The 27,397-nt window shown below is 60.7% G+C and overlaps 1 protein-coding gene across 1 annotated transcript; it reads left to right on the plus strand.

Moving 5' to 3' along the window:
- The first annotated feature begins 426 nt into the window (after window positions 1–426).
- On the plus strand, window positions 427–26,504 carry CRLF3 (cytokine receptor like factor 3). The gene is made up of 8 exons (XM_082272656.1): window positions 427–597; window positions 20,868–21,075; window positions 21,570–21,657; window positions 22,635–22,812; window positions 23,794–24,016; window positions 24,229–24,361; window positions 24,970–25,082; window positions 25,959–26,504. Exons 1-8 carry the CDS (start codon window positions 478–480, stop codon window positions 26,213–26,215), a joined length of 1,320 nt encoding a protein of 439 aa, XP_082128782.1. The 5' UTR covers window positions 427–477; the 3' UTR covers window positions 26,216–26,504.
- The last annotated feature ends 893 nt before the right edge of the window (window positions 26,505–27,397 follow it).

The raw sequence follows: 27,397 nt of genomic DNA on the forward strand, positions 1-27,397 counted from the left end.
TGTATACAGGACAGGACCCGGGTATATATTATACTCACTGTATACAGGACAGGACCCCGGTATATATTGTACTCACTGTATATAGGACAGAACCTGGGTATATATTATACTCGCTGTATACAGGACAGGACCCGGGTATATATTGTAGTCACTATGCAGTTCGTCTCTCGGATTATAGAGGGCGCTCTATTCTATTCAGCAGTGAAATGCTCAGAGCTCCGCCCACCTTTCACTCTTTCCTGATTGGCATTCGGCTTCCCTCCGCCCCGCCTCATAGCGCCGTCTCTATATTGTGACGTCAAAGGGTCGCGCGCTCACAGCCGCCCAGGGATTGGTGGGCGGGGCCGCAAAGGATGCCGGGAGTTGAAGTCAGAGGGGAGCCGCAAGGAATGCCAGGATTGGTAGTCTGGCCGGATGGGCGGGGCCGCAAGGGATGCTGGGAGTTGTAGTCGGGCCGGTCCCTTCCGCAGAGCGGAGATGGAGGAGGCCGAGGTGGAGCGTCTGATAGAAGAGGCCAAAGAGAGTATAGAGGCCGCCATCACCTACCGGAGAGAACTACAAACCCGCCTGAGGGGGCTGAGCCAGGCCCGAGACCAGGTGAGAGTGACGTCATCACCTCCACACAGTGACATCACCAGACTGCACCCCCCCCCACAGACTGACATCACCAGACTGCACCCCCCCCCCCCCAGACTGACATCACCAGACTGCACCCCCCCCCCCCCAGAGTGACATCACCAGACTGCACCCCCCCCCAGAGTGACATCACCAGACTGCACCCCCCCCCCCACACAGTGACATCACCAGACTGCACCCCCCCCCCCAGACTGACATCACCAGACTGCACCCCCCCCCCCCAGAGTGACATCACCAGACTGCACCCCCTCCCCCCCTGACTGACATCACCAGACTGCACCCCCCCCCAGAGTGACATCACCAGACTGCACCCCCCCCCCCAGAGTGACATCACCAGACTGCACCCCCCCCCCCAGAGTGACATCACCAGACTGCACCCCCCCCAGAGTGACATCACCAGACTGCACCCCCCCCCCCAGAGTGACATCACCAGACTGCACCCCCCCCAGAGTGACATCACCAGACTGCACCCCCCCCCCCCACACAGTGACATCACCAGACTGCACCCCCCCCCCCAGACTGACATCACCAGACTGCACCCCCCCCCCCCCCAGACTGACATCACCAGACTGCACCCCCCCCCCCCCCAGAGTGACATCACCAGACTGCACCCCCCCCCCAGAGTGACATCACCAGACTGCACCCCCCCCCCCACACAGTGACATCACCAGACTGCACCCCCCCCCCCAGACTGACATCACCAGACTGCACCCCCCCCCCCCCCAGAGTGACATCACCAGACTGCACCCCCTCCCCCCCTGACTGACATCACCAGACTGCACCCCCCCCCAGAGTGACATCACCAGACTGCACCCCCCCCCCCCAGAGTGACATCACCAGACTGCACCCCCCCCCCCAGAGTGACATCACCAGACTGCACCCCCCCCAGAGTGACATCACCAGACTGCACCCCCCCCCCCAGAGTGACATCACCAGACTGCACCCCCCCCAGAGTGACATCACCAGACTGCACCCCCCCCCCCCAGAGTGACATCACCAGACTGCACCCCCCCCAGAGTGACATCACCAGACTGCACCCCCCCCAGAGTGACATCACCAGACTGCACCCCCCCCCCCCACACAGTGACATCACCAGACTGCACCCCCCCCCCCCAGACTGACATCACCAGACTGCACCCCCCCCCCAGAGTGACATCACCAGACTGCACCCCCCCCCAGAGTGACATCACCAGACTGCACCCCCCCCCCACACAGTGACATCACCAGACTGCACCCCCCCCCCCCAGAGTGACATCACCAGACTGCACCCCCCCCCCCCAGAGTGACATCACCAGACTGCACCCCCCCCCCCCAGAGTGACATCACCAGACTGCACCCCCCCCAGAGTGACATCACCAGACTGCACCCCCCCCCCACACAGTGACATCACCAGACTGCACCCCCCCCCCCCAGACTGACATCACCAGACTGCACCCCCCCCCCAGAGTGACATCACCAGACTGCACCCCCCCCCCAGAGTGACATCACCAGACTGCACCCCCCCCCCACACAGTGACATCACCAGACTGCACCCCCCCCCCCCAGACTGACATCACCAGACTGCACCCCCCCCCCCCCCACACAGTGACATCACCAGACTGCACCCCCCCCCCCCACACAGTGACATCACCAGACTGCACTCCCCCCCCCAGAGTGACATCACCAGACTGCACCCCCCCCCAGAGTGACATCACCAGACTGCACCCCCCCCCCCCCAGAGTGACATCACCAGACTGCACCCCCCCCCCAGACTGACATCACCAGACTGCACCCCCCCCCCCCCCAGAGTGACATCACCAGACTGCACCCCCTCCCCCCCAGAGTGACATCACCAGACTGCACCCCCCCCCCCCAGAGTGACATCACCAGACTGCACCCCTCCCCCCCAGAGTGACATCACCAGACTGCACCCCCTCCCCCCCAGAGTGACATCACCAGACTGCACCCCCCCCCCAGAGTGACATCACCAGACTGCACCCCCCCCCAGAGTGACATCACCAGACTGCACCCCCCCCCCCCAGACTGACATCACCAGACTGCACCCCCCCCCCAGACTGACATCACCAGACTGCACCCCCCCCCCCCCACACAGTGACATCACCAGACTGCACTCCCCCCCCAGACTGACATCACCAGACTGCACTCCCCCCCCCCAGACTGACATCACCAGACTGCACCCCCCCCCCAGACTGACATCACCAGACTGCACTCCCCCCCCCCAGACTGACATCACCAGACTGCACCCCCCCCCCCAGAGTGACATCACCAGACTGCACCCCCCCCCAGACTGACATCACCAGACTGCACCCCCCCCCCACACAGTGACATCACCAGACTGCACCCCCCCCCCCCCAGACTGACATCACCAGACTGCACTCCCCCCCCCAGACTGACATCACCAGACTGCACTCCCCCCCCCAGACTGACATCACCAGACTGCACCCCCCCCCCCCCAGAGTGACATCACCAGACTGCACCCCCCCCCCCCCAGACTGACATCACCAGACTGCACTCCCCCCCCCAGACTGACATCACCAGACTGCACTCCCCCCCCCCAGACTGACATCACCAGACTGCACCCCCCCCCCCAGAGTGACATCACCAGACTGCACCCCCCCCCCCCAGACTGACATCACCAGACTGCCCCCCCCCCCCAGAGTGACATCACCAGACTGCACCCCCCCCCACACAGTGACATCACCAGACTGCACCCCCCCCCACACAGTGACATCACCAGACTGCACTCCCCCCCCCCCAGACTGACATCACCAGACTGCACCCCCCCCCCCAGAGTGACATCACCAGACTGCACCCCCCCCCAGAGTGACATCACCAGACTGCACCCCCTCCCCCCCAGAGTGACATCACCAGACTGCACCCCCCCCCCAGAGTGACATCACCAGACTGCACCCCCCCCCCCAGAGTGACATCACCAGACTGCACCCCCCCCCCCAGAGTGACATCACCAGACTGCACCCCCCCCCCAGACTGACATCACCAGACTGCACCCCCCCCCCAGAGTGACATCACCAGACTGCACCCCCCCCCCCCCAGAGTGACATCACCAGACTGCACCCCCCCCCACACAGTGACATCACCAGACTGCACTCCCCCCCCCCAGACTGACATCACCAGACTGCACCCCCCCCCAGAGTGACATCACCAGACTGCACCCCCCCCCCCACACAGTGACATCACCAGACTGCACCCCCCCCCAGAGTGACATCACCAGACTGCACCCCCCCCCCCCAGAGTGACATCACCAGACTGCACCCCCCCCCCCCCCAGAGTGACATCACCAGACTGCACCCCCCCCCCAGAGTGACATCACCAGACTGCACCCCCCCCCCACACAGTGACATCACCAGACTGCACCCCCCCCCCAGACTGACATCACCAGACTGCACCCCCCCCCCCCACACAGTGACATCACCAGACTGCACCCCCCCCCCCACACAGTGACATCACCAGACTGCACTCCCCCCCCCCCAGACTGACATCACCAGACTGCACCCCCCCCCAGAGTGACATCACCAGACTGCACCCCCCCCCCCCAGAGTGACATCACCAGACTGCACCCCCCCCCCCAGACTGACATCACCAGACTGCACCCCCCCCCCCAGAGTGACATCACCAGACTGCACCCCCTCCCCCCCAGAGTGACATCACCAGACTGCACCCCCCCCCCCAGAGTGACATCACCAGACTGCACCCCCTCCCCCCCAGAGTGACATCACCAGACTGCACCCCCTCCCCCCCCAGAGTGACATCACCAGACTGCACCCCCCCCCCAGAGTGACATCACCAGACTGCACCCCCCCCCCCCAGACTGACATCACCAGACTGCACCCCCCCCCCACACAGTGACATCACCAGACTGCACCCCCCCCCCCCCAGAGTGACATCACCAGACTGCACCCCCCCCCCCCCAGACTGACATCACCAGACTGCACCCCCCCCCCAGACTGACATCACCAGACTGCACCCCCCCCCCCACACAGTGACATCACCAGACTGCACTCCCCCCCCAGACTGACATCACCAGACTGCACTCCCCCCCCCAGACTGACATCACCAGACTGCACCCCCCCCCAGAGTGACATCACCAGACTGCACCCCCCCCCCCAGACTGACATCACCAGACTGCACCCCCCCCCACACAGTGACATCCCAGACTGCACCCCCCCCCCCCCCAGACTGACATCACCAGACTGCACCCCCCCCCCGAGTGACATCACCAGACTGCACTCCCCCCCCCAGACTGACATCACCAGACTGCACTCCCCCCCCCCAGACTGACATCACCAGACTGCACCCCCCCCCAGAGTGACATCACCAGACTGCACCCCCCCCCCCAGACTGACATCACCAGACTGCACCCCCCCCCCCCACACAGTGACATCACCAGACTGCACCCCCCCCCCCAGACTGACATCACCAGACTGCACCCCCCCCCAGAGTGACATCACCAGACTGCACTCCCCCCCCCCAGACTGACATCACCAGACTGCACTCCCCCCCCCAGACTGACATCACCAGACTGCACCCCCCCCCCCAGAGTGACATCACCAGACTGCACCCCCCCCCCCAGACTGACATCACCAGACTGCACCCCCCCCCCACACAGTGACATCACCAGACTGCACTCCCCCCCCACACAGTGACATCACCAGACTGCACCCCCCCCCCCCACACAGTGACATCACCAGACTGCACTCCCCCCCCCAGACTGACATCACCAGACTGCACTCCCCCCCCCAGACTGACATCACCAGACTGCACTCCCCCCCCCAGACTGACATCACCAGACTGCACCCCCCCCCCCAGAGTGACATCACCAGACTGCACCCCCCCCCCAGACTGACATCACCAGACTGCACTCCCCCCCCCAGACTGACATCACCAGACTGCACTCCCCCCCCCAGACTGACATCACCAGACTGCACCCCCCCCCAGAGTGACATCACCAGACTGCACCCCCCCCCCAGACTGACATCACCAGACTGCCCCCCCCCCCAGAGTGACATCACCAGACTGCACCCCCCCCCCCACACAGTGACATCACCAGACTGCACCCCCCCCCACACAGTGACATCACCAGACTGCACTCCCCCCCCAGACTGACATCACCAGACTGCACCCCCCCCCAGAGTGACATCACCAGACTGCACCCCCCCCAGAGTGACATCACCAGACTGCACCCCCCCCCCACACAGTGACATCACCAGACTGCACTCCCCCCCCCAGACTGACATCACCAGACTGCACCCCCCCCCAGAGTGACATCACCAGACTGCACCCCCCCCCCAGAGTGACATCACCAGACTGCACCCCCCCCCAGAGTGACATCACCAGACTGCACCCCCCCCCCAGACTGACATCACCAGACTGCACCCCCCCCCCCAGAGTGACATCACCAGACTGCACCCCCTCCCCCCCAGAGTGACATCACCAGACTGCACCCCCTCCCCCCCAGAGTGACATCACCAGACTGCACCCCCCCCCCAGAGTGACATCACCAGACTGCACCCCCCCCCCAGAGTGACATCACCAGACTGCACCCCCCCCCCCCAGAGTGACATCACCAGACTGCACCCCCCCCCAGAGTGACATCACCAGACTGCACCCCCCCCCAGAGTGACATCACCAGACTGCACCCCCCCCCACACAGTGACATCACCAGACTGCACCCCCCCCCCCCCAGACTGACATCACCAGACTGCACCCCCCCCCCAGACTGACATCACCAGACTGCACCCCCCCCCCAGAGTGACATCACCAGACTGCACCCCCCCCCCCCCCAGAGTGACATCACCAGACTGCACCCCCCCCCAGAGTGACATCACCAGACTGCACCCCCCCCCCACACAGTGACATCACCAGACTGCACCCCCCCCCCCCCAGACTGACATCACCAGACTGCACCCCCCCCCCCCACACAGTGACATCACCAGACTGCACCCCCCCCCCCCACACAGTGACATCACCAGACTGCACTCCCCCCCCAGACTGACATCACCAGACTGCACCCCCCCCCCAGAGTGACATCACCAGACTGCACCCCCCCCCCCAGAGTGACATCACCAGACTGCACCCCCCCCCCAGACTGACATCACCAGACTGCACCCCCCCCCCCAGAGTGACATCACCAGACTGCACCCCCTCCCCCCCAGAGTGACATCACCAGACTGCACCCCCCCCCCCAGAGTGACATCACCAGACTGCACCCCCTCCCCCCCAGAGTGACATCACCAGACTGCACCCCCTCCCCCCCAGAGTGACATCACCAGACTGCACCCCCCCCCAGACTGACATCAGCAGACTGCACCCCCCCCCCACACAGTGACATCACCAGACTGCACCCCCCCCCCCAGACTGACATCACCAGACTGCACCCCCCCCCACACAGTGACATCACCAGACTGCACTCCCCCCCCCCAGACTGACATCACCAGACTGCACTCCCCCCCCAGACTGACATCACCAGACTGCACCCCCCCCCAGAGTGACATCACCAGACTGCACCCCCCCCCAGACTGACATCACCAGACTGCACCCCCCCCCACACAGTGACATCACCAGACTGCACCCCCCCCCCCCCCAGAGTGACATCACCAGACTGCACCCCCCCCCAGAGTGACATCACCAGACTGCACTCCCCCCCCCCCAGACTGACATCACCAGACTGCACTCCCCCCCCCCCCCAGACTGACATCACCAGACTGCACCCCCCCCCAGAGTGACATCACCAGACTGCACCCCCCCCCCCCAGACTGACATCACCAGACTGCACCCCCCCCCCCCACACAGTGACATCACCAGACTGCACCCCCCCCCCCCAGACTGACATCACCAGACTGCACCCCCCCCCAGAGTGACATCACCAGACTGCACTCCCCCCCCCAGACTGACATCACCAGACTGCACTCCCCCCCCCCAGACTGACATCACCAGACTGCACCCCCCCCAGAGTGACATCACCAGACTGCACCCCCCCCCCCCAGACTGACATCACCAGACTGCACCCCCCCCCCACACAGTGACATCACCAGACTGCACCCCCCCCCCCCCACACAGTGACATCACCAGACTGCACTCCCCCCCCCAGACTGACATCACCAGACTGCACTCCCCCCCCCCCAGACTGACATCACCAGACTGCACTCCCCCCCCCAGACTGACATCACCAGACTGCACCCCCCCCCCAGAGTGACATCACCAGACTGCACCCCCCCCCCCAGACTGACATCACCAGACTGCACTCCCCCCCCCAGACTGACATCACCAGACTGCACCCCCCCCCAGACTGACATCACCAGACTGCCCCCCCCCCCAGACTGACATCACCAGACTGCCCCCCCCCCCAGAGTGACATCACCAGACTGCACCCCCCCCCCCCACACAGTGACATCACCAGACTGCACCCCCCCCCACACAGTGACATCACCAGACTGCACTCCCCCCCCCAGACTGACATCACCAGACTGCACTCCCCCCCCCCCCCCCCCAGACTGACATCACCAGACTGCACCCCCCCCAGAGTGACATCACCAGACTGCACCCCCCCCCCCCAGACTGACATCACCAGACTGCACCCCCCCCCCCCACACAGTGACATCACCAGACTGCACCCCCCCCCAGACTGACATCACCAGACTGAACCCCCCCCCCCCCAGAGTGACATCACCAGACTGCACTCCCCCCCCCAGACTGACATCACCAGACCGCACTCCCCCCCCCCCCCCCCAGACTGACATCACCAGACTGCACCCCCCCCAGAGTGACATCACCAGACTGCACCCCCCCCCCCAGACTGACATCACCAGACTGCACCCCCCCACCACACACTGACATCACCAGACTGCACCCCCCCCCAGACTGACATCACCAGACTGCACCCCCCCCCCAGAGTGACATCACCAGACTGCACTCCCCCCCCCCAGAGTGACATCACCAGACTGCACCCCCCCCCAGAGTGACATCACCAGACTGCACCCCCCCCCCCCCAGACTGACATCACCAGACTGCACCCCCCCCCCCCACACAGTGACATCACCAGACTGCACTCCCCCCCCCCCAGACTGACATCACCAGACTGCACCCCCCCCCCCCACACAGTGACATCACCAGACTGCACTCCCCCCCCCCCAGACTGACATCACCAGACTGCACTCCCCCCCCCAGACTGACATCACCAGACTGCACCCCCCCCCAGAGTGACATCACCAGACTGCACCCCCCCCCCCAGACTGACATCACCAGACTGCACCCCCCCCCCACACAGTGACATCACCAGACTGCACCCCCCCCCCCCAGACTGACATCACCAGACTGCACCTCCCCCTCCAGAGTGACATCACCAGACTGCACTCCCCCCCCCCAGACTGACATCACCAGACTGCACCCCCCCCCCAGAGTGACATCACCAGACTGCACCCCCCCCCCCCCACACAGTGACATCACCAGACTGCACCCCCCCCCACACAGTGACATCACCAGACTGCACTCCCCCCCCCAGACTGACATCACCAGACTGCACCCCCCCCCCACACAGTGACATCACCAGACTGCACTCCCCCCCCCCCCAGACTGACATCACCAGACTGCACTCCCCCCCCCAGACTGACATCACCAGACTGCACCCCCCCCCAGACTGACATCACCAGACTGCACCCCCCCCCCCTGAGTGACATCACCAGACTGCACCCCCCCCCCCAGACTGACATCACCAGACTGCACCCCCCCCCAGAGTGACATCACCAGACTGCACCCCCCCCCCCCCACACAGTGACATCACCAGACTGCACCCCCCCCCACACAGTGACATCACCAGACTGCACTCCCCCCCCCAGACTGACATCACCAGACTGCACCCCCCCCCCACACAGTGACATCACCAGACTGCACTCCCCCCCCCCCCAGACTGACATCACCAGACTGCACTCCCCCCCCCAGACTGACATCACCAGACTGCACCCCCCCCCAGACTGACATCACCAGACTGCACCCCCCCCCCCCCTGAGTGACATCACCAGACTGCACCCCCCCCCCCAGACTGACATCACCAGACTGCACCCCCCCCCCAGAGTGACATCACCAGACTGCACCCCCCCCCCCAGAGTGACATCACCAGACTGCACCCCCCCCCAGAGTGACATCACCAGAATGCACCCCCCCCCCCAGAGTGACATCACCAGACTGCACCCCCCCCCCCAGAGTGACATCACCAGACTGCACCCCCCCCCACACACAGTGACATCACCAGACTGCACCCCCCCCCCCCCAGAGTGACATCACCAGACTGCACCCCCCCCAGAGTGACATCACCAGACTGCACCCCCCCCAGAGTGACATCACCAGACTGCACCCCCCCCAGAGTGACATCACCAGACTGCACCCCCCCCTAGAGTGACATCACTAGACTGCACCCCCCCCCCAGAGTGACATCACCAGACTGCACCCCCCCCCCCAGACTGACATCACCAGACTGCACCCCCCCCCCCAGAGTGACATCACCAGACTGCACCCCCCCCCCAGAGTGACATCACCAGACTGCACCCCCCCCCCCCGAGTGACATCACCAGACTGCACCCCCCCCCCCCCCAGAGTGACATCACCAGACTGCACCCCCCCCCCCAGAGTGACATCACCAGACTGCACCCCCCCAGATTGACATCACCAGAATGCACCCCCCCCCAGAGTGACATCACCAGAATGCACCCCCCCCCCCCCAGAGTGACATCACCAGACTGCACCCCCCCCCAGAGTGACATCACCAGACTGCACCCCCCCCAGAGTGACATCACCAGACTGCACCCCCCCCCCCCCAGAGTGACATCACTAGACTGCACCCCCCCCCCAGAGTGACATCACTAGACTGCACCCCCCCCCCAGAGTGACATCACTAGACTGCACCCCCCCCCCCAGAGTGACATCACTAGACTGCACCCCCCCCCCCCCCAGAGTGACATCACAAGACTGCACCCCCCCCCCCCCCAGAGTGACATCACAAGACTGCACCCCCCCCCAGAGTGACATCACAAGACTGCACCCCCCCCCCCCCAGAGTGACATCACCAGACTGCACCCCCCCCCCAGAGTGACATCACCAGACTGCACCCCCCCCAGAGTGACATCACCAGACTGCACCCCCCCCCCAGAGTGACATCACCAGACTGCACCCCCCCCCCCAGAGTGACATCACCAGACTGCACCCCCCCCCCAGAGTGACATCACCAGACTGCACCCCCCCCCCCCAGAGTGACATCACCAGACTGCACCCCCCCCCAGAGTGACATCACCAGACTGCACCCCCCCCCCCCCAGAGTGACATCACCAGACTGCACCCCCCCCCCCCCAGAGTGACATCACCAGACTGCACCCCCCCCCCCAGAGTGACATCACCAGACTGCACCCCCCCCCAGAGTGACATCACCAGAATGCACCCCCCCCCCCCAGAGTGACATCACCAGAATGCACCCCCCCCCCCAGAGTGACATCACCAGACTGCACCCCCCCCTCAGAGTGACATCACCAGACTGCACCCCCCCCCACACACAGTGACATCACCAGACTGCACCCCCCCCCCCCCCAGAGTGACATCACCAGACTGCACCCCCCCCCAGAGTGACATCACCAGACTGCACCCCCCCCCAGAGTGACATCACCAGACTGCACCCCCCCCCCAGAGTGACATCACTAGACTGCACCCCCCCCCAGAGTGACATCACTAGACTGCATCCCCCCCCAGAGTGACATCACTAGACTGCACCCCCCCCCCAGAGTGACATCACCAGACTGCACCCCCCCCCCCCCACACAGTGACATCACCAGACTGCACCCCCCCCTAGAGTGACATCACCAGACTGCACCCCCCCCCCAGACTGACATCACCAGACTGCACCCCCCCCCCACACAGTGACATCACCAGACTGCACCCCCCCCCCCAGACTGACATCACCAGACTGCACCCCCCCCCCAGACTGACATCACCAGACTGCACCCCCCCCCCAGACTGACATCACCAGACTGCACCCCCCCCCCCCACACAGTGACATCACCAGACTGCACCCCCCCCCCAGACTGACATCACCAGACTGCACCCCCCCCCCCCCAGAGTGACATCACCAGACTGCACTCCCCCCCCCAGACTGACATCACCAGACTGCACTCCCCCCCCCCCAGAGTGACATCACCAGACTGCACCCCCCCCCCCAGAGTGACATCACCAGACTGCACCCCCCCCCCAGACTGACATCACCAGACTGCACCCCCCCCCCCCACACAGTGACATCACCAGACTGCACTCCCCCCCCCCAGACTGACATCACCAGACTGCACCCCCCCCCCCACACAGTGACATCACCAGACTGCACTCCCCCCCCCCCCCAGACTGACATCACCAGACTGCACTCCCCCCCCCCAGACTGACATCACCAGACTGCACCCCCCCCCCCAGAGTGACATCACCAGACTGCACCCCCCCCCCCACACAGTGACATCACCAGACTGCACCCCCCCCCCACACAGTGACATCACCAGACTGCACTCCCCCCCCCAGACTGACATCACCAGACTGCACCCCCCCCCACACAGTGACATCACCAGACTGCACTCCCCCCCCCCCCCAGACTGACATCACCAGACTGCACTCCCCCCCCCCAGACTGACATCACCAGACTGCACCCCCCCCCCAGAGTGACATCACCAGACTGCACCCCCCCCCCCAGACTGACATCACCAGACTGCACCCCCCCCCCCACACCACACAGTGACATCACCAGACTGCACCCCCCCCCAGACTGACATCACCAGACTGCACCCCCCCCCCTGAGTGACATCACCAGACTGCACCCCCCCCCAGACTGACATCACCAGACTGCACCCCCCCCCCAGAGTGACATCACCAGACTGCACCCCCCCCAGAGTGACATCACCAGACTGCACCCCCCCCCCAGAGTGACATCACCAGACTGCACCCCCCCCCAGAGTGACATCACCAGAATGCACCCCCCCCCCAGAGTGACATCACCAGAATGCACCCCCCCCCAGAGTGACATCACCAGAATGCACCCCCCCCCCAGAGTGACATCACCAGACTGCACCCCCCCCCCCCCAGAGTGACATCACCAGACTGCACCCCCCCCTCCAGAGTGACATCACCAGACTGCACCCCCTCCAGAGTGACATCACCAGACTGCACCCCCCCCAGAGTGACATCACCAGACTGCACCCCCCCCCCAGAGTGACATCACTAGACTGCACCCCCCCCCCAGAGTGACATCACTAGACTGCACCCCCCCCCCAGAGTGACATCACCAGACTGCACCCCCCCCCCCCAGACTGACATCACCAGACTGCACCTCCCCCCCCCCAGACTGACATCACCAGACTGCACCTCCCCCCCCCCAGACTGACATCACCAGACTGCACCCCCCCCCCCCCAGAGTGACATCACCAGACTGCACCCCCCCCCCCAGAGTGACATCACCAGACTGCACCCCCCCCCAGAGTGACATCACCAGACTGCACCCCCCCCCAGAGTGACATCACCAGACTGCACCCCCCCAGATTGACATCACCAGAATGCACCCCCCCCCCAGAGTGACATCACCAGAATGCACCCCCCCCCCCAGAGTGACATCACCAGACTGCACCCCCCCCCAGAGTGACATCACCAGACTGCACCCCCCCCCCCCAGAGTGACATCACCAGACTGCACCCCCCCCCCCAGAGTGACATCACCAGACTGCACCCCCCCCCCCCCAGAGTGACATCACTAGACTGCACCCCCCCCCCCCAGAGTGACATCACTAGACTGCACCCCCCCCCAGAGTGACATCACTAGACTGCACCCCCCCCCAGAGTGACATCACTAGACTGCACCCCCCCCCAGAGTGACATCACTAGACTGCACCCCCCCCCCCCCAGAGTGACATCACTAGACTGCACCCCCCCCCCAGAGTGACATCACAAGACTGCACCCCCCCACCAGAGTGACATCACAAGACTGCACCCCCCCCCCAGAGTGACATCACAAGACTGCACCCCCCCAGAGTGACATCACCAGACTGCACCCCCCCCCCCCAGAGTGACATCACCAGACTGCACCCCCCCCCCCCAGAGTGACATCACCAGACTGCACCCCCCCCAGAGTGACATCACCAGACTGCACCCCCCCCCCAGAGTGACATCACCAGACTGCACCCCCCCCCAGAGTGACATCACCAGAATGCACCCCCCCCCCAGAGTGACATCACCAGAATGCACCCCCCCCCCAGAGTGACATCACCAGACTGCACCCCCCCCCCAGAGTGACATCACCAGACTGCACCCCCCCCACACACAGTGACATCACCAGACTGCACCCCCCCCCCCAGAGTGACATCACCAGACTGCACCCCCCCCCCCCAGAGTGACATCACCAGACTGCACCCCCCCCCAGAGTGACATCACCAGACTGCACCCCCCCCCAGAGTGACATCACCAGACTGCACCCCCCCCAGAGTGACATCACCAGACTGCACCCCCCCCCCAGAGTGACATCACTAGACTGCACCCCCCCCCAGAGTGACATCACTAGACTGCATCCCCCCCCAGAGTGACATCACTAGACTGCACCCCCCCCCCAGAGTGACATCACCAGACTGCACCCCCCCCCCACACAGTGACATCACCAGACTGCACCCCCCCCTAGAGTGACATCACCAGACTGCACCCCCCCCAGACTGACATCACCAGACTGCACCCCCCCCCCTGAGTGACATCACCAGACTGCACCCCCCCCCAGACTGACATCACCAGACTGCACCCCCCCCCCCAGAGTGACATCACCAGACTGCACCCCCCCCAGAGTGACATCACCAGACTGCACCCCCCCCAGAGTGACATCACCAGACTGCACCCCCCCCCCCAGAGTGACATCACCAGACTGCACCCCCCCCCAGAGTGACATCACCAGACTGCACCCCCCCCCCAGAGTGACATCACCAGAATGCACCCCCCCCCCAGAGTGACATCACCAGACTGCACCCCCCCCCCAGAGTGACATCACCAGACTGCACCCCCCCCCCCACACACAGTGACCTCACCAGACTGCACCCCCCCCAGAGTGACATCACCAGACTGCACCCCCCCCCCCAGAGTGACATCACCAGACTGCACCCCCCCAGAGTGACATCACCAGACTGCACCCCCCCCCAGAGTGACATCACCAGACTGCACCCCCCCCCAGAGTGACATCACCAGACTGCACCCCCCCCCCTGAGTGACATCACCAGACTGCACCCCCCCCCCAGACTGACATCACCAGACTGCACCCCCCCCCCCCAGAGTGACATCACCAGACTGCACCCCCCCCAGAGTGACATCACCAGACTGCACTCCCCCCCCAGAGTGACATCACCAGACTGCACCCCCCCCCAGAGTGACATCACCAGACTGCACCCCCCCCCCCCAGAGTGACATCACCAGACTGCACCCCCCCCCCAGAGTGACATCACCAGAATGCACCCCCCCCCCCCCCAGAGTGACATCACCAGAATGCACCCCCCCCCAGAGTGACATCACCAGACTGCACCCCCCCCCAGAGTGACATCACCAGACTGCACCCCCCCCCCCACACACAGTGACATCACCAGACTGCACCCCCCCCCAGAGTGACATCACCAGACTGCACCCCCCCCCAGAGTGACATCACTAGACTGCACCCCCCCCCCCAGAGTGACATCACTAGACTGCACCCCCCCCCCCAGAGTGACATCACTAGACTGCACCCCCCCCCCCCAGAGTGACATCACTAGACTGCACCCCCCCCCCAGAGTGACATCGCAAGACTGCACCCCCCCCCCCAGAGTGACATCACAAGACTGCACCCCCCCCCCCCAGAGTGACATCACCAGACTGCACCCCCCCCCCCAGAGTGACATCACCAGACTGCACCCCCCCCCCCAGAGTGACATCACCAGACTGCACCCCCCCCCAGAGTGACATCACCAGACTGCACCCCCCCCCAGAGTGACATCACCAGACTGCACCCCCCCCCCCCAGAGTGACATCACCAGACTGCACCCCCCCCCCCCCCAGAGTGACATCACCAGACTGCACCCCCCCCCACCCAGAGTGACATCACCAGACTGCACCCCCCCCCAGAGTGACATCACCAGAATGCACCCCCCCCCCAGAGTGACATCACCAGAATGCACCCCCCCCCAGAGTGACATCACCAGACTGCACCCCCCCCAGAGTGACATCACCAGACTGCACCCCCCCCCCACACACAGTGACATCACCAGACTGCACCCCCCCCCAGAGTGACATCACCAGACTGCACCCCCCCCCCCAGAGTGACATCACCAGACTGCACCCCCCCCCCCGAGTGACATCACCAGACTGCACCCCCCCCCCAGAGTGACATCACCAGACTGCACCCCCCCCCCAGAGTGACATCACTAGACTGCACCCCCCCCCAGAGTGACATCACCAGACTGCACCCCCCCCCCAGAGTGACATCACCAGACTGCACCCCCCCCCCCCCAGAGTGACATCACCAGACTGCACCCCCCCCCCAGAGTGACATCACCAGACTGCACCCCCCCCCCAGAGTGACATCACCAGACTGCACCCCCCCCCCAGAGTGACATCACTAGACTGCATCCCCCCCCAGAGTGACATCACTAGACTGCACCCCCCCCCCCCAGAGTGACATCACCAGACTGCACCCCCCCCCCCACAGAGTGACATCACCAGACTGCACCCCCCCCCCCAGAGTGACATCACCAGACTGCACCCCCCACACACACTGACATCACCAGACTGCACCCCCCCCCAGAGTGACATCACCAGACTGCACCCCCCCCCCCAGAGTGACATCACCAGACTGCACCCCCCCCCGAGTGACATCACCAGACTGCACCCCCCCCAGAGTGACATCACCAGACTGCACCCCCCCCCAGAGTGACATCACCAGACTGCACCCCCCCCAGAGTGACATCACCAGACTGCACCCCCCACACACACTGACATCACCAGACTGCACCCCCCCCAGAGTGACATCACCAGACTGCACCCCCCCCCCCCAGAGTGACATCACCAGACTGCACCCCCCCCCCCCCCACACACAGTGACATCACCAGACTGCACCCCATGACATCATCACCCCCCCCCCCCCCAGAGTGACATCACCAGACTGCACCCCATGACATCATCACCCCCCCCCCCCCCGAGTGACATCACCAGACTGCACCCCCCACACACACTGACATCACCAGACTGCACCCCCCCCAGAGTGACATCACCAGACTGCACCCCCCCCCCCAGAGTGACATCACCAGACTGCACCCCCCCCCCCCACACACAGTGACATCACCAGACTGCACCCCATGACATCATCACCCCCCCCCCCCCAGAGTGACATCACCAGACTGCACCCCATGACATCATCACCCCCCCCCCCCCGAGTGACATCACCAGACTTCACCCCCCCCACACACAGTGACATCACCAGACTGCACCCCCCCACACACACAGTGACATCACCAGACTGCACCCCATGACATCATCACCCCCCCCCCCCCAGAGTGACATCACCAGACTGCACCCCCCACACACACAGTGACATCACCAGACTGCACCCCATGACATCATCACCCCCCCCCCCCCAGAGTGACATCACCAGACTGCACCCCCCCCCCCAGAGTGACATCACCAGACTACACCCCCCCCCCCAGAGTGACATCACCAGACTTCACCCCCCCCACACACAGTGACATCACCAGACTGCACCTCCCCCCCCCAGAGTGACATCACCAGACTTCACCCCCCCCCACACACAGTGACATCACCAGACTGCACCCCCCCACACACACAGTGACATCACCAGACTGCACCCCATGACATCATCACCCCCCCCCCCCCCCAGAGTGACATCACCAGGCTGTACCCCCCCCCCCCACACAGAGTGACATCACCAGACTGCGCCCCATGACTTTATCAGCCCCCCCCCCAGAGTGACATCACCAGACTGCTTCCCCCCCCAGAGTGAAATCACTAGAGACTGCACCACCCCACTGACCTCCTCACCGGAGACTGCACCACCCCACTGACCTCCTGACCAGACTGCACCACCCCCCTGACCTCCTCACCAGAGACTGCACCACCCCCCTGACCTCTTCACCAGAGACTGCACCACCCCACTGACCTCCTCACCAGAGACTGCACCACCCCCCTGACCTCCTCACCAGAGACTGCACCACCCCACTGACCTCCTCACCAGAGACTGCACCACCCCCCTGACCTCCTCACCAGAGACTGCACCACCCCACTGACCTCCTCACCAGAGACTGCACCACCCCCCTGACCTCCTCACCAGAGACTGCACCACCCCACTGACCTCCTCACCAGAGACTGCACCACCCCCCTGACCTCCTCACCAGAGACTGCACCACCCCAGTGACCTCCTCACCAGAGACTGCACCACCCCAGTGACCTCCTCACCAGAGACTGCACCACCCCAGTGACCTCCTCACCAGAGACTGCACCACCCCCCTGACCTCCTCACCAGAGACTGCACCACCCCACTGACCTCCTCACCAGAGACTGCACCACCCCCCTGACCTCCTCACCAGAGACTGCACCACCCCACTGACCTCCTCACCAGACTGCACCACCCCCCTGACCTCCTCACCACTGTGATTGGTCTCCTTGGTGAGTCATAGTGCTGCCCCCTCCAGGATTCCACCAACCACATCCCCGGCCTCACCTATCAATGTGTCCCAAATGTCCCCCCCCCCCCCCCCAGCAGACCAGTCAGGCACAGTGGTAGAGGCAGTGCTGGGTGTGAGGTCACAGCGCCTCCTCTCATGTTCTCCTTCCCCCATATCTGCTGGCTACATGTGACCCCCCCCCCTGTATATGTCAGAGGATTGGCCCCCTGCCCCCCCCCCCCCCTGTATATGTCAGAGGGGTGGCCCCCTGCTGTCTGTGATTGCAGGGATTCCTTTCATGAGAACAGGCTCACAGCGTCACTCTGCTGGCTCCTCCTCTAACATGGCAGTGAGGGGGAGGGGAAGAGTGTCAGTTTGTTTTGTCCTTCCATGTATGGCTGTGTGATGACACCTGCCTGTCCTATCTGCTTCCTCCTTCTACGTTCTCCCCCTCCCCCCCTTCCCCCGCCGGGCAGGAAACACGGCTTACCCCAACACCGGCCTCATTTCCTGTGTGCAGCCTGGCACCGAGCGTTCCGCTCTGCTCACCCACCACTATATATACCCGCTGTATACAGGTGTCACCCTCATATACAGCACCTTGTAAAAGTATTCACACCCCTTGAAATTTCACACATTTTTTCATGTTACACCCAAAGAACGTAAAAGTATTTTATTGGGATTTTATGTGATAGACGACACAAAGTGGCCATAATTGTGAAGTGGAAGGAAAATGATAAATGATACAAATAAATCTGTGAAAAGTGTGGCTGCATTTGTATTCACCCCCCGGAGTCAATACTTTGTAGCTCCGCCTTTCCCTGCAATTACAGCTGCAAGTCTTTTTGGGGATGTCTCTACCAGCTTTGCCCATCTAGAGAGGACATTTCTGCCCATTCTTCTTTGCAGAATATCTCATCTCTGTCAGATTGGATGGAGAGCCTCTGTGAACAGCAATTTTCAAGTCTTGCCACAGATTCTCAATGTGATTTAGGTCTGGACTGTGACTGGGCCATTCTAACACATGAAACCATTCCATTGTAGCTCTGGCTGGATGTTTTGGGTCGTTGTCCTGCTGGAAGGGGAACCTCCGCCCCGGTCTCAAGGCTTTTCTTCTAAGATTGTCCTGTATTTGGCTCCATTCATCTTCCCATCAACTCTGACCAGCTTCCCTGTCCCTGCTGAAGAAAAGCATCCCCACACCATGAGGCTGCCACCACCATGTTTCACAGTGGGGATGGTGTGTTCAGGGTGATGTGCAGTGTTAGTTTTCCCCCACACATAGCGTTTTGCTTTTAGGCCAAAAAGTTGAATTTTGGTCTCCTCTGAGCAGAGCTCCTCCCCCCACATGTTTGCTGTGTCCCCCACATGGCTTCTCCCAAACTGCAAACAGGACTTCTTATGGCTTTCTTCCACCAATGGCTTTCTTCTTCTCACTCTTCCATAAAGGGCAGATTTGTGGAGCGCACGACTAATAGTTGTCCTGTGGACAGATTCTCCCACCTGAGCTGTGGATCTCTGCAGAACCTCCAGAGTTCCCATGGGCCTCTTGGCTGCTTCTCTGATGAATGCTTTCCTAGCCCAGCCGGTCAGTTTAGGTGGACGGCCATGCCTTGGTAGGGGCCCGGCCGGTCAGTTTAGGTGGACGGCCATGTCTTGGTAGGGGCCCGGCCGGTCAGTTTAGGTGGATGGCCATGTCTTGGTAGGGGCCCGGCTGGTCAGTTTAGGTGGACGGCCATGTCTTGGTAGGGTTGCCCGGCTGGTCAGTTTAGGTGGACGGCCATGTCTTGGTAGGGTTGCCCGGCTGGTCAGTTTAGGTGGACGGCCATGTCTTGGTAGGGGCCCGGCTGGTCAGTTTAGGTGGACGGCCATGTCTTGGTAGGGTTGCAGTTGTGCCATACTCTTTCCATTTTCCCATGATGGATTGAACAGCGCTCCGTGAGATGGTCAAAGCTTGGGAGATTTTTTATAACCTAACCCTGCTTTACACTTCTCCACAACTTTATCCCTGACCTTTCTGCTGTGTTCCTTGGCCTTCATGATGCTGTTTGTTCACTAAGGTTCTCTAACAAACCTCTGAGGGCTTCACAGAACAGCTGTATTTATACTGAGATTAAATGACACACAGGGGGTTTCTATTTACTAAATAGGTGTCTTCTGAAGGTAATTGGTTCCTCTAGATTCTAGTTAGGGGTATCAGAGTAAAGGGGGGTGAATACAAATGCAGCCACACTTTTCACAGATTTATTTGTATCATTTATCATTTCCCTTCCACTTCACAATTATGGCCACTTTGTGTCGGTCTATCACATAAAATCCCAATAAAATACTTTTATGTTTTTGGTTGTAACATGACGAAATGTGGAAAATTGTAAGGGGTATGAATACTTTTTCAAGGCGCTGTATATACCCGGTGTCTACAGAAGGTGTGATCCTCGTATACAGAGGAAGGTGACTGTTCGCTGGTCTATGGGATCTGATGGGGATTGGTGGGCGCCATCTACCAATGTCTATTCTTGTCTTTATCTAGATCAAGGAGAGCGCGGCTCTGACCCGGGAGACGCTGCGCCAACATTTCCAGGACATGAAGAACGCCGTCTCCAAGATGCTGGATGAAAGGCTGGCCATTCTCCTGCAACAAGTGGATGCCGTGGAACACGAGAACATTAAACCGCTGGATGACTGTCAGAAGCTGCTGGAACACGGGGTCAGCACAGCCGAGGACCTACTCCGAGAAGGTGGCTGATCTAAGGGGTGCATTGTCCGGGGGAGGCTAAATTATGGGGTGCGATGTGCACAGGGACAATATAAGGGGGGGTGTATTGTTCAGATGAGACTATGATGGGAAGCATTGTGCACAGGGACAATATAAAGGGTGCATTGTGCAGAGGAGACTATCATGGGGGGGGGGCATTGTATGCAGGGACAATATAAGGGGTGCATTGTCCAGGGGACACTATCATGGGGAGCATTGTGCACAGGGACAACATAAGAAGAGCATTGTCGAGGGGAGAATATCATGGGGAGCATTGTGCATAGGGACAACATAAGGGGTGCATTGTCCAGGGAGGCTATCATGGGGTGCACTGTCCACAGGGACAATATAAGTGGGGTGCAGTGTTTAGTAGGGGCCATTATTATGGGTCGCATTGCTTAGTTGAGGCCCGTATAAAGGTACATGTAACTTGTGTGCCCCTCTGTACAATGCTGTTTTGAAATTCTCACTTTTCAGGTCAGGTGGTCGTGTCGGACAAAACTGGGAAGGACCATCAGAACTTGTGTAATTTCACCAACAAGGCTCTTCACATCCAGCTGGACAGGTGAGATGCTGAAGATGTTGGGTTGGAATCTGCAGCACTGAAGCCGAGGTTCTCACAGAATAGACTGGCGGTGGGTTGAAGCCTGTTGGCACTGTGGATGAGCAGTCCAGGATGGCAGCAGTGCAACACATGGACTATGATGGAGAGTATAAGGGGGGATCAGTGGGATGGTTTGAATATAGGGGGGATCAGTGGGATGGGAGGAGTATGGGGGGAATCAGTTGGATGGGAGGAGTATAGGGGGGGATCAGTGGGATGGGAGGAGTAGGGGGGGGATCAGTGGGATGGGAGGAGTATGGGGGGGATCATTGGGACGGGAGGAGTATGGTAGGGTCAGTGGGATGGGTGGAGTATCCATGTTCAGGATGGTGGGACATATGGGTTATGAATGAAAGTGAGAAGGTGGGACACACGGGCTGTGACGGAGAGTGAGAAGCTGGGACAGTTGTCCACAATGAAGAGTGAGAAGGAGGGGCAGACGGGCTATGACAGAGAGTGAGAAGAGTGGGACAGATTCAGGATTGTGGAGTATGGGGATCAGTGGGATGGGTGGAGTATCCATGTTCAGGATGGTGGGACAGATGGGGTATAACAGAGAGTGTTTGAGAAGGGGGAACAGATGGGCCATGACGGAGATTGAGAGAAGGTGGGACAGACGGGCTATGACAGAAAGGGAGAAGGTGGGACAGACAGGCTAGGACGGAGAGTGAGAAGGTGGGACAGATGGGCTACGATGGAGAGCGAGAAGGTGGGACAGACGGGTTATGACGGAGAGTGAGAAGGTGGGACAGACGGGCCATGGAGGAAAGTGAGAAGGTGGGACAGATGGTGGACAGCGAGATAGTGGGACATATGGGCAATGGAAGTGATCTGGAAGCAGGATAGAGGTGGGCATAGAGTTGGGTTATATGATAGGTGTAGTGTGTAGAGATTGGTTGGTCAGGATGATGACATCACTGTGTCCTCTCTGTGTTCAGCTTGCCGGAGGTGCCGTCACTGGTGGAAGTTCCTTGTCTGTCAGCTCAGCTGGATGACTCTCTCTTGTCTGTGGCCAGAGATCAGATCTTCAGTCACGGCACAGTGGCCTCCAGGCCTCCGGTACAAATCGAGGATCTGATTGAGCGGCCCGGAGGGATCCTGGTGAAATGGTGTAAGGTCAGTAAGATGAGAGAATACATACTGCACTGCACCACCCCACCAGGGACTGGTTCTGACATTCCCGGTGCTAAAACCTTCATACTAACTATATATCAAAAAAACTCACAGAATCCGACTCCTAACATGCGGGATAAGGGAGAGCTGTGCATCTCCTCCTCCCTGATGGCAGGATAAGGGTGGAGCTGTATATCTCCCCCTCCCTGATGGTGAGATAAGGGTGGAGCCGTATATCTCCTCCTCCCTGATGGCAGGATAAGGGTGGAGCCCTGTGTCCCATCCTCCCTGATGGTGGCATAAGGGCGGAGCCGTGCGTCCCATCCTCCCTGATGATGGGATAAGGGCGGAGCCATCTATCTCCTCCTCCCTTATTGCGGGATAAGGTTGGAGCCGTGCGTCCAATCCTCCCTGATGGCGGCATAAGGGCGGAGCTGTGCGTCCCATCATCTCTGATGACGGGATAAGGGGCGGAGCCGTGTATCTCATCCTCCCTGATGACGGGATAAGGGTGGAGCCGTGTATCTCCTCCTCCCTGATGGCTGGATAAGGGCAGAGCCGTGTATCTCCTCCTCCCTGATGGCGGGATAAGGGCAGAGCCGTGTATCTCTTCCTCCCTGATGGCGGGATAAAGGCGGAGCCGTGTATCTCTTCCTCCCTGATGGCGGGATAAGGGTTGAGCCGTGTATCTCCTCCTCCCTGATGGCAGGATAAGGGTGGAGCTGTGTATCTCCTCCTCCTCCCTGATGGCGGGATAAGGGTTGAGCCGTGTATCTCCTCCTCCCTGATGGCAGGATAAGGGTGGAGCTGTGTATCTCCTCCTCCCTGATGGTGGGATAAGGGTGGAGCCGTGCGTCCCATCCTCCTCCCTGATGGCGGGATAAGGGTGGCGCTGTGTATCTCCTTCTCCCTGATGATTTGTATATTATTCACCTTTCATAGGGAAATCACTCTTCTTTTTTTCTCTCTCTCTCTCTCTCTCAGGTAGACGACGATTTTGCAGTTCAGGATTACCGGCTGCAGTACCGCCGTCAAAACTCCGGCCATTTTGAAGATGTGTACGTGGGTCCTGAGTGTGAATTCATAGTCCTGCAGATTGACCCCAATGTGGATTATCAGTTCCGTGTGTGTGCCCGGGGGGATGGGCGCCAGGAGTGGAGTCCTTGGAGCGTTGCACAGATTGGCCACACTTGTCTCATCCCTCACGGTAAGCCTCGTCCCTTCTGTTATGGACTGACACTTCCAAGGAGAGATATTCTGGTCTTGGCATGGCAGCCATATTGGTGGCACAAGGACAAGGCATTAGTGTCGCGCAGCTTGCGGTGTCTGGGATTTGGGGGGTGGCGCTGCTTGTGGTTTTTTTTTTTTTTTTTAATCACAGATTTGGCTGATTTGCTTTTGTCTGTCATCTCTCGGCAGAGTGGAGTCCGGGATTGGAAGGTTACAGCCTCAGCAGCCGCAGGAACATCGCCCTCCGCAATGATAGTCCCTGTCAGTCCGTCCTTTACTCCAAAAGTGCCACCTACTTCCCGGGACAGACCCTGACCTTCAGGTGAGAGCAAGTCGGGACCATTGTCTTCAGTTCCCGGCATTACCAGAGGGAGGCGCTGCACATTCTGCCCCCGGTGATGAGGGAGGATTTCTGAGTTCTGTATGGTGTGTTGGGTTGTGTGAATGGGCTGAATGCCCGCTCTTTGTCCCGTGTACTGGTAGTGAAATGCTCCCAGGGCTGGTTAAAAAATTGGTGTTCCTTTTATGTAGGATGGGGCCAATTCCCAAATTACGAACCCTTTGGTGCCAGCGCCTCCCGGTCCTTTAGGGTTTTCAGATGCTGGGGGGCGGGGTCCCTGATCATGTGACCTCCGTGATTGGCTGGCACGTGATCAGAAAGCTTTCCGCCCCTTGTTTTGCAATGTTGCACTCAAATATGCGCCTACTCAACGCCAAGGCCCACCTGCTGAGAGGCTGAATGTTTACATGCCATTGACGCCAACGGGTTAAAGACTACATAAGTGCTGGTACTCCCATGGATTGGAGAAGGACCCCGCCTTGGTGTGAGTGGGGTAGTAATCTGGAGTGGGTTGTGAATGGGGCCCCTTTGCCGGCTCTCAGGGTGGAGTGTCTGGACTACTCCTTCAGCATTGTGTGTGTGTCCTGCAGGGTGGAGACCACTGGACAGCCAGATAAGAGGGACAGTATTGGAGTTTGTGTGGAGAAGGACGGCGGATGTGACTCGCTGCAGGGAGACAAGGCTGTGTGTGTCAGTCCAAGCGGTAAGTCCAATTCTTCATCTCTTATCCGAATTTTACTGCCTTTATCCCCTTATTGCACAACTCCTAAGTCGTGACCTGACATAGCACTGTATTCAACCCGCACAAGCTCCCCTGCCACAATCCTCACGGAGGGCCTTACAGGGTGCCACAGTCACCCCCAATGAGGGGCTGACATAGCACCAAGTAACAATCCCCCCACCCCACTCTCCCAACTGGAGGCCTGACATAGCGCCGTGTAACAATTCCCCCCCAAACGAGGGTCTGACATGGCTGGGTCTCCTCTGACAGTGCCACATCACCCCCCCCTCCCCAATGACGGCCTGACATAACGCCGTGTAACAATCCCCCCCCCCCCCCCCCCCACCCCACACCCTCCAAATGGAGGTCTGACATAACGCCATGTAAAAATTGCCCCAAACGAGGGCCTGACATCGATCCATATTCCCCTGACAGCACCATGTCACCCCCCCCCCCCATCTTCCCTGACAAAGTGCTGCCTACCCCCCCTACAACGAGGGCCTGACATCGAGCCATTTCCCCCTGACAGCACCATGTCACCCCCCCCCCATCTTCCCTGACAAAGCGCTGCCTACCCCCCCCCCCCTACAACGAGGGCCTGACATCGAGCCATTTCCCCCTGACAGCACCATGTCACCCCCACATCTTCCCTGACAAAGTGCTGCCTACCCCCCCTCCTACAACGAGGGCCTGATATAGAGCCCCCCTTCCCTATGAGAACCTGATATAGTGCCACATGTCCCTCTCTTTTAAAGGCCTGACATAGCACTGTGTAACCACCCCCAATGAGGGCCTGACATAGCGCCGTGTTCCCTCTCTCCCTTAAAGGGGTCTGACCTATCCTTGTGTCTCCTCTAGGTGCTGTGTACGTGAATGGGAAAGAGATGACCAATCAGCTGCCTCCAGTCTCCCCCGGTTCCACCATCACTTTCGACATGCAGATTGTGAGTTTGGGGCCCAACAACATCAACGAGGGCCCGCACCACCGGCGCAGGGTGACTATAAGCTCTGGAAACCGGGAAGTGGTGTTTGATTGGCTGCTGGAGCAGTCATGTGACGCTCTGTATTTTGGATGTTCCTTTGTACAGCCCAGCTGGAAGGTTCTGGTGTTTTAGCCGGCTGATGTTGGGGTCCTATCCTGAGAATTGTGGGTGTAATGATGAAAGAAATGGTGGGAGGAGACATATCCGATGTATTTGCGCTTTTTTGGTGGAGACACTCCTGGCTGTATTTTTTTTAAACTTCCAAGCTGGATAGATAAACGGTTCGTTCAGTCCTGGCTCTTCTGCATAGAAAGGTTTTCTAGAATGTTCTGTAGCATTCACTGTGATCCGCATTTCCCACCTCCTGAAAGCACAGGTCTACCTGACCGTGAGAACTCAGACTTAGGTGGGGGTGTATTCAGCCTGGGCTCTCAATGGGTCATAGATCCGGACTCCCCCAGGGTAACTGTGAATTAACCCTTTAATGCTTTTCTTAAACACTCCATGACCCCACCCCCATTCTGCTGAGTCTGATCTCCCCAGTCATGATGATCAATGATTGGCTGAAAAGCAGAAGAGCCCAGCGATGTGGTCTGTAGACCAGAAGCACAGTACGCGTGACAATGCAAAATTACCCCCCCCCAAGAAGCCATTCCTTGTTCCACTACACAAAATACCCCCCCTGTTCTATGTCCAAATATACAAGATATGCCCCTCCCAGAACATGGTTCCATGGCTTGGTACCCACGCCTGGCAGCTTCTATCAGAGCAGTGCAGACGCCTGTCAGGGAGATGTACTATTCAGCTCTATTTTAGTGAAGGTAAACACAGATCACCCCCCCCCCCTTTCTTCCACCAGGAGACGCCCTTTAAGGGAATCTTAATGCTGGTAGGAGGGGATCTGATCATGTGATTGGGAGCCCTTCCTACCAGCACCCAATTGTGACAGTGCTGAGGACACCGATTGACCACATGCAAAGATCCGGCAGCACAGAATAATGCCTGCGGTTCTGCTGCCATATGTATGCAAATAGCTGGGGCGGGGGGGGGGGGGGGGGGTAATGGGAGTGCTGTCACTTTAAGGACTTGTATGGATAGGCTTTAGTTGGGGTCAGATGGGTGTTATACCTCCATGTATGTCTTCAGAAGGTCAGGTCCTACTTGGTCTGATCCCAGACCCCATCCTTAGTCCACTGACTCCGCCCCAAAATCAGATGCTAGTAAATGAAAGGAGAAGCTTGCTGGATGGAGCAGGCAGCATGTTTACAGTGAAAGGTGGCACTCTCATGATCTGTGTTTACTCTCCCTGCACTG

The sequence above is a fragment of the Pelophylax lessonae genome (genome assembly GCF_965119305.1).
Source record: "Pelophylax lessonae genome assembly, chromosome: 11".
NCBI lineage: Eukaryota > Metazoa > Chordata > Amphibia > Anura > Ranidae > Pelophylax > Pelophylax lessonae.